Source organism: Pocillopora verrucosa, chromosome 13, assembly GCF_036669915.1.
Source record: "Pocillopora verrucosa isolate sample1 chromosome 13, ASM3666991v2, whole genome shotgun sequence".
NCBI classification, from domain to species: Eukaryota; Metazoa; Cnidaria; class Anthozoa; order Scleractinia; family Pocilloporidae; genus Pocillopora; species Pocillopora verrucosa.
In genome coordinates, this window is record NC_089324.1 from 15,743,814 (window position 1) to 15,752,494 (window position 8,681).

At 42.1% G+C, this 8,681-nt stretch overlaps 2 protein-coding genes across 2 annotated transcripts; both read right to left on the reverse strand.

Annotated features, from left to right (window-relative positions):
• Nucleotides 1-2,839: 2,839 nt before the first annotated feature.
• LOC131789633 (uncharacterized) lies at nucleotides 2,840-3,313 on the reverse strand. The gene has a single exon (XM_059106791.2). It carries the CDS (start codon nucleotides 3,311-3,313, stop codon nucleotides 2,840-2,842), a length of 474 nt encoding a protein of 157 aa, XP_058962774.2.
• A 731-nt stretch (nucleotides 3,314-4,044) lies between these two features.
• Nucleotides 4,045-5,424, reverse strand: LOC131789636 (uncharacterized protein F54H12.2-like). The gene has a single exon (XM_059106792.2). The coding sequence runs from the start codon at nucleotides 5,422-5,424 to the stop codon at nucleotides 4,045-4,047; it is 1,380 nt and encodes a 459-aa protein (XP_058962775.2).
• Nucleotides 5,425-8,681: the final 3,257 nt, after the last annotated feature.

The following is an 8,681-nucleotide window of genomic DNA, read 5'->3' on the forward strand; positions in this document are numbered from 1 at the left end:
TTCTAACAAAAGCCCACTTGCATAAAGACGATGGTGTAGAGGGAAAGCGTTACTATAAGAATCTTGGAAATAATCCGAATGTGCTCACCCGATGCGCCAAATTCCTTCACAAGCAAGCTGGTGTGCCCGAAGGCCCTTGTGGGCGTGCCGAATTAGAAAAGTTTCAACAGTACCTGGCGCCCGACTATCAGTTGAAAGCGATGACCACATGTTATCCATATTGCATTACGTTTCAAGGAAACGTGGAATCGCCAAAGTACATCATCCGCCTCCTGTATCAACCAGAGTACGAAAGCGATATGGGTCATTACCATGGATGTACGTCTTACCTCGGATTCCTGGAAAGATCGTATTTTTGTGACACGTGCAACAAAGGCTTTGACCATGACGACTTCCGCAACCACCCATGCGAGGGCCGTCGCTGTAAAGCATGCAAGCAGACCGAATGTGGTACAAAACCTCACGAACCCACTCTCCACTGCTCAGCCTGCAACCGCCATTTTTACAGTCAGAACTGCCTCGCCTTACACCGCGCAAAAAACATCTGCATGACCCTAGTACGATGCGGTAACTGTTGCAAACAATTTCAGCCAGACCCCCAACAGCTACACCGTTGTTACTTTGGAAAATGCTCTAACTGTAAGGAGTACGTGGACCTTAGAGAACACAAATGCTACATTCAACCCATCCCTGAACAAGAAGATTCACCCAAACGGAAAACGAAAGCCAAAATCAAGAAGCATTTAAAAATAAACCCCGAGGCATCCGTGTACGAAGAACCACCCATCTTCGTCTACGCGGACTATGAAGCCATGATCAGCGAAGACGGAACACACCTACCCATTTGCGTCTGCGCTCAAACTTCCGACACCTTAGAATCGTGTGGAAGCGAAATACTACTCAATCCCACTTCCCACTCTCCTTCTAAATCGATGCGTTTGTCTAATCGATTTTTCCAAGAATTGTTTTTGTTGTCTGGAAAATATTTCAGACTCCCATCGTTACTGGGTAACGTCAAGTAAAAAGTATCACCTGACATGATGTGCTCTCGATAACGACACAACTACAAATGAACCGGAGACACACACTGTGTTGCATTTTCACAAGTTTTATTTCATCATTGTAAAGGCGTTACAATTTTGTTTTAAGTTTAGCTTGCATGATTCGCTTCACAATTTGCTCGGTTAAACTCTTCTTGCCTGGAAACTTATCGATTCCGGCTACCATCTTACGATCTGCAATATGTTTGTCAGCGAGTGATTTAGCTTTACTGTAATCAATATCGTGCTGTTTGGCTAATCTATCAAGACGATTAATTCCTGGATCACCACGTTTTAATCGCTTGGCTAATTTTGTACCTGGATCCATATACTGGTATCCGGGCCAATGAAACTCGACACCTAACTTTGAAATCCATTTCTGAATATCAAATTTCCCACCTCTCTGTCGTTTCCTTTTAGCCTTAGCTTGGACGGTTCTTGCCCCTCCCTTTGCCTTTCTTCGACTTTGGCGTTTCGTCATCTTCAAACACTTGATACGGGTCGTAACCTCTCTTTTCCCAAGGTTCCCAGTTACCAAATTCTTTGAGTCGTTCCAACTCCGTGCGATGCTTTTGCGGTGTGGGAACAGGAAGTTTTCGTTTCGTTTTTTGTATCTTTTGGGATGGAGCTGTGAGAAAAGGAATCTTGGACGTTCCCGGTTTCGCAGGGGTGACGGGTTCGTTCTTGATCCCCACAGGTGTGACAGGTTCCCTCTTGAGTGTCATCTGAGGTACGGCGGCTTGTCCCCTCATATTTATGGATTTAATGAGTTCTTTTAACAATCCCTCTTGCAACCCCTCCATGAGATTACCATCATCGTCTCGAGGTGGAGGTTCTACACCACCGGCGATAGGAATCTGTCTCAATTTGTCAGTAAGCTTGCGTTCTTGCATTAACAATTCTTTTACCACAGGTTCTTTTAAAGCAGCAGGAGTAGATGTATCTTCTAATAACAGTTTTGCTTCGGCGGCCACGCGTGCGGCTTTGTCCAGAAGAGTACTTTCAGTAATTTTTCCCTTGTAATAATCTACCAAAGCTCGAAACTCATCGGGTTTCACCATTAAGAACGTCTCCATAATCGCCACAAGGGTTCCACCACACGCATACGCAACCACCGAAACAGTTGAGTTATTGTGAGTCTACACTCGGTTGAATCCTTATAGTCACTGTCATCGTCGTCGTAGTTGAATTGCAAATCAAACTTTATACCCGTGTCCACCTCGTTTATACCCTCTAGCACGGTGACAGTCATGATCTCTTGAAACACTGACAGAACGCGTCGTTCATACCACTCCAAAAGCTACCGCCTGTTTGATTCACAAGTAATTGACGCCGCTTTCTTAAAGAGTTCCTCCGTTTACCCAACTCTCTCAACATCACTCTATATTTCTTGAGTTTGGCAACGGTGGGCGGTGATAAAGGTATCTTTTTCTTCAACATGTTCAACGTGAATTCACTGACGGCATTGATTTGATCTTTACTAGCGTGAAGTAATTTTTCCATACGACGCTTTCTATTTTTCTCTTGTAAAATAGATTTTAAAAAATCCACATTTCTCTTGAAACTATTAATCATCGCTTTTTCTTTGTAAGAGCTTCTAGGCCTTTTTTAGCCCCAAACGATGCAGCTCCTCCAAGGGCACTTAAACCCACTGCTTTACCTCCAGCAATGAGGGCTGGAATGAGTGCCGCTAATGGTAGGATACCTCCTTTTTGTCCTCTTTTGGTTAGTCTTCTTTTCACTCTTCTTCTCCCTCGGGTTGTGGGCATACTGCGCTTATAACCAGGCATCTTTCTTATTTATTTCTCTCTGTAACAGCGTACACACCCTTCGTGTCGTAACAAGTGACTTAAAAGTCTCGTAGAATCTCTACTTGCAGGGTGTACGTCAAATAACAAATAACCATAGGGTCTGTCCGTACATGCATTATATATATCCATAACAGGTAGCCACTTGGTCGGGTATATCTGTAGCAGTAAGGTGCGCAACGCCACTTTATCTCTAGGATTTTTAAAGGCAATAATGTATTGCGCATTCCTAGAGATGGTCTTGGCATATTTTCCTTGAGGGAACATGTCTTGGCAGAGATAACACACGGTGACATTCATGTGGTGAGAATATTGTGTGAAAAGATTAAGTATTTCTCTGTCATCTCCCCCCTCCGACATGAGATCATCCAAGACAAGAATACCCCCTCGTTTATCTCCAAACCATGTTGTTAAATCGTCGTGGGTAGGCACTCCTTTAAAAAATTCTATGCCATGGCGTTGCATGTCGTCAAACTTATTTTGCCAGGATCCATAACAGTAATGCACGCGGGGCGGTCTTTCGTCAAAGAGGTCTAAATTTTCCAAAAGTAGGTGATAGAGAAAGGTGGTTTTTCCACAACTTGTAGGGCCCACAATCAAAATATTGGAAGGGGATTTGAACGAAAATCCTGGTTCCACACACTTGAACATGATTGCTTTAGCGAGTTACACAAAAGTGACACGATTTTATTTCATTCCTTTTATTTTATTAACGATTGAATGATGTCTTCTAACATGTCGCCTACTTTATCATCGTTGCCTACATAATCCTTTTTAGAAAAAATGGAAAAAAAACTCATCCATACTCTTGCGTCTTGCTTTACACATTAAATAAATGATGGCATAGTTTCCACAACTTGCGGTTTTTACAGATTGTAATGCTCGAGTATTTTTACGCACGTAAGGCCATCGGTTTAACCATACAATGAATGGTGTCAGAAATTCATAGGTGGTTAAATCTAAACCATAACTATCTAAAATTTCACAGCTATCATGTTCGGTCCACACAGCTATCCAGTGTTCCCCAGGTTTGTCTGCAGGGTGGGTATTGACAATGTAAGCTCTCGGTTTCACACGTTCAGGCGACTCGGGTAGTTCGTCACAGGCTAAAGCACTCACAAAGTACTTGCGGAGTTCTGGATCGCTATCCGCTAAAGCGTTGAGTTGATTCGTAGTAAGCCACACAAACTCCATCACTAATGCACTTCCATCGTGGTAGCTCCTTTAATGCCATCAATTTCCATAATGCTCTCATATTCAGCATAAACGATCACCGTTTTCTGACTTGCTTGCCCTGCACATTTAATGTGAATGTTGATGAAGCCTTCATTTTTAGGTAGAAGAACCGGGTCATCGTGTCTTCCATTGGCCACATTGGAAAACGCAAACAGCGTGCAATTTTTTCCATGACCCCAGTCTTTGAATCGCACCATGTTTCCTGCATTTCTGTACAGACAGCCAGTAGCATCCAGAAATCGGTGATAACCCACCAAGTCTTTTTGACCATTAGCCGTGTTGAGTTCCAAAGTCTCGTATGGGTATTCTTCTCCATTCACAATTTGTTTGATGTATTCAACCCCAAATTTTCCAAAGGCCAAGGGGTCTTCGTTGTATTGACCATTGAATGCAGTAGTTTTCAGAATACCAATGATGACTCTTTGGGGCACCTTTCCATTGAATGGGTTGTTGATTTCTTTAGAAGTGGCCCCATTGTCTAAGGGAAACTGTCTCATCTCGGTACGGATCATGGGATACTTGGTTGGGGTTTTGGTCATCATACTCATCATGCTCATGTAGACGGCTGGGTTTAGGGACACCAGACATAGAAAGAAGGTAAGTTTAATATCCTCTGGGTTGACTCGGACTTCCTCACTGGGTGGATTGGCTTCTCCATTCATGAATAAAGCTGCTGGATTCAGATAAAATTCCAATTCCAAAAGAGTTTTGGGGACGATCCATTTTCCTTGGTGAAACGTGTCTATAAACGGTTTCATTCTCAAGATTCTCCTCCTTCCTCCTGCATAGTAATCTGTTGCATCTGCTCTCTGTCTCTTGATGCTTTCTTGATGATTTATGGAAAGAGCTGTATACGCGTCATCATCCATCTTGACATTTGCAGCGGTGTAGGTTACAGGAGAATCAATTTCGTTCCGCCATCCAGCTGGTTCGAGTATCGTCTCTCCATCATTCCTGTCATAATTAAGGATCGTCTGTATGAAAGCTTTAAGATGGTACATGTCTACTTGTTCGGTGAGTAAGGTACCATTGACTCTGAAATTGATTTGCTTGAAGAGGGTGTGTGCAATATTGTTGGCTGGTGAAGTCATCACACCCACATTGTTTGCGCGTGCTGTGAGACTGGCATTTTCTGTGGTTTTGAAGCCCAAATCCAGTTGGACAAAACTTCTCGAAAGATCGATGAGATCTGATTGTCGTTCCACGTACACTTGGATAGGAGTAATACTAGATGTCTGAGGTGGTATTTTGACATATCGGTACTTTACCGTAGAAAGATCTGTAGGTGGTATTCTAAAGAGATCTAGACTTGAATTCTGCTCTGCCCCTTTGATAGACATGGTGATGTGTCTGTTTCAACGTCTTCTGCGTTTATGCACACGTTGTCGTGTTCCTATTTTCTTTATACGACTTGTGAGAAATCCTCCTCGTTGCTGTTGTTTTCTTCTTCTCCCTTTATACCTTTTTAAGATGGAAGACACAGGATCTGTCGGTGATGTTGTGCCTACACCAATGATAGGATCACTTTGACGTACGGTGCTGATGCGGACCATGTTTTATTCTCCAAAAATATCGTTCAACCTCTTGGCAACTTTTCTCTTCAAATCGTTCTTGAGCGCTTGGGAAGCCCCTCTCTTTATACCTCGCGGCACTTCTGATAACGAACGCTTTTTGACACTGCTTTTAAGGCCTCCTGTTACACCTTTCAAAAAATCTTTAGCCATGTCTTTGACTCCGGCACCTATTTGAGGATCACCCCAGGATCCGATAAAAGGTGGTGGGGCATAAGGTGAGGGGGTCTGCCAGCGCATGAGACCACCACCTCCTTGTTCATTTGGCACATACACTTTAAAGCGTCTCAAACTTCCTCCTCTCATGATGCGATCACCACAAACACACAATTCACTTTAAATCTTTTTTATTAATCCAACTGTTATATTTGCTAGGGTACCCTTTCCACTTGACAAACAATTTATCCTTTTGTCTCTTTAATACTTTTTCCACTCGAAAATAAGTCGCTTCATCTACATGTACTTTTTGCAAATCCCACACCTAAAATGTCCCTTGTAAGGGCGTGTCATCCAATTCTTGCACTTTATAGGTCGTTACCATTCCGGGTACGACTTTACGAACTTGAAACACTTCTTCAGTCCATCCTGGTAGATACCCTTTCTTAAACGGTCTAAATTTTTTAATCAATCGGACTTTATCGCCTACCTTAAATGCAGGCTTTTTTTCTTTCTTAGTCTGATATTTCCCATACAAATTGTTCCACACTTCTTTGGCATTGAATGTGGTGACTTTAGCTGGTGTGGTTTTAATACTCCTGTGATAGGTGCGATTGTATTGATTGACAAGTTTGGGCAATATGTCTACATATTTGAGTGTGTTGGCAGCCGTGAAATAGCGATACAATTTCGATTTAAGGGTTCTATTAAATCGTTCGACGATACTGGCTTTGGCATCTCCATGAGTAGAAAAGTGATGAATCTCCTGTGTTTTCATCAATGATTGAAAGGTCTGATTGTAAAATTCTTTGCCTGCATCTGTCTGTAACGTCTGAGGTTTCTTTCCTTTGGCTTCCTTGAGTATTTTTGCAAACGCATCCGTCACATCTTTTCCTGTTTTCTTTTTAATCGGCCGGGCCCACGCGTATTTGGAAAAGGCATCGATCACGACCAATACGTATCGGTATCCCTTGTTCTGTTTGGATAGGGTCTGTACTTCGATCAAATCTGCTACCCATTGTTGATCAATGTCGAACACCACCACAGGTAAAAATTCTCCTCGTCGACGTCTGGGTTTGTGAAGCGTGTACGCCAATTTTTTCTCTAATTCTTTTTTACCTTGAGCAATAGAGATCTTTTGAGCTTTGGCATACGGTGCCACACCACCCAAACTACCGACGACACCGGGTTCGTCATACAAGTCGTCCTTGACATCTTTCTTAATGTTCTTAACCATGATAAATGACACCAAAGTTTGAAACAATGGTAGGTGACCCAATACTTATGAAGGTACTGCGTATACAATTGATTCCACGTCTTATATGTATACTTCCCATCATAGTATCTCATAAACGTCATCAAATGAAAGATACGGTCGTGTAGTGGATGTAGGTGTGGTTTCACGACAAATTTAAACACCTCAACTTCCATGTCTTCGGGAACCCATTGGTAAGGGATTTTATGCGGCTCATCCTCTTCGAAGACGATATGTGGGATGCGATCACAAAGCCACGACACCACTCGATAATGCAAGTAGCATAGTCATTGACTCCACGAGGTAAGCATGATGAACTGGTGATTTTTTTTCATCGCCGACCCTTTTTATAGTGCTTGACATTATCCATAATGCCTTTTAAAGCCTGTTTTCCCAGAAGTTTACCAAGTGTTCCAAAACCTGGTGCAGGACCCGATAACAACATACTTGCTGCGTAAGCTAATTTATCGGTAAGAGAGGGACCTCTACGAAGAATTTTCTTAACCCTACTCACAGAAGCACCCCCACGTTGATTGCGTTTTCTTCTTTTAATCAGTGACCGTCTTACACGCCTCATGATTGACGCAGACAAATGACACAGTGTTTTTGGTGATACAACTTTTATTTATTTATCCATATTATCTTCTAAAAACTGTACATCACAAGCAATACATTCTAAGTCTTTATCCGACAATCCTAATTTTCTAAACTTAGGCATACCGATCAACCAAGCGATTTCAACATGATCGTCCATAGACAATGTATCTAGCTTTGTGTTTCTACCCATCAACCGTGCGATTTCAAGATGGTCTGTACTTATCCCATCTACAAAAAAAAATTAACAAAACTTGGAATTACAACTAAAAAACATGTGTATTTTTACATCTGGTGAAAGAAAAGTTTGAATGAACACTATGCCTAAAAAATTAATACATTTGACTCTTATTACTTTCTTTGAAGTAAAGGAAAAAGGGCTTCTAATAAATCAGCAAATGTCATCTTGACATCTAGTCCTGAAATGAATCATTCACATCCATCCGTAAGAATTTGCACTGACCTCTTGTTGGGTTTAAATCGCCACCAGGTAAAAAGATCACAGTTATGTCGACTGCATCGCAAATACATTTTGCCATAATTTGTTTCTGATTGAGTCAAAGACAATGTGGGAGTCATTCCACATTCGCACACCATCTTGTCGATTCTGTCCAGGGTGAACCAGGGGTGACCCTGTCTTTGACATTCATAGTAATAACGGTTGTAATCACTGAGATTACAAAATACTGGGCAACGGGCGGACGAGCAACGTAGGAATACATCGTCACAATCTTCTTTTTTAGATTTCAATACGTCCATCATGGTCTGGTGAATCGGACATGGATAACTGACTTCCACACTGTCCAACAATTCTTGCAGAGAAGAATAATGAAACGTACCTGTACCTTCTACGCCAGGTACGATTTCTCCTTCTTCCATTACTTCAGTCTTCTCCAGGGTTGATGGGTCATTCTGAACACTTTCCATCAGCTGGTTCAACTCTTTCAGAGGAGATGTTTGCTTAGATGACTTGACTTCTGGTTTCATATAATCCACCTCGAACTTGGGTAGTTTCACATCT

Bases quoted from the DNA above. Each gene is read 5' to 3' on its own strand.
- LOC131789636 (XM_059106792.2), bottom strand. From the start codon at position 5,424: ATGTCTATCAAAGGGGCAGAGCAGAATTCAAGTCTAGATCTCTTTAGA.
- LOC131789633 (XM_059106791.2), bottom strand. From the start codon at position 3,313: ATGCAACGCCATGGCATAGAATTTTTTAAAGGAGTGCCTACCCACGAC.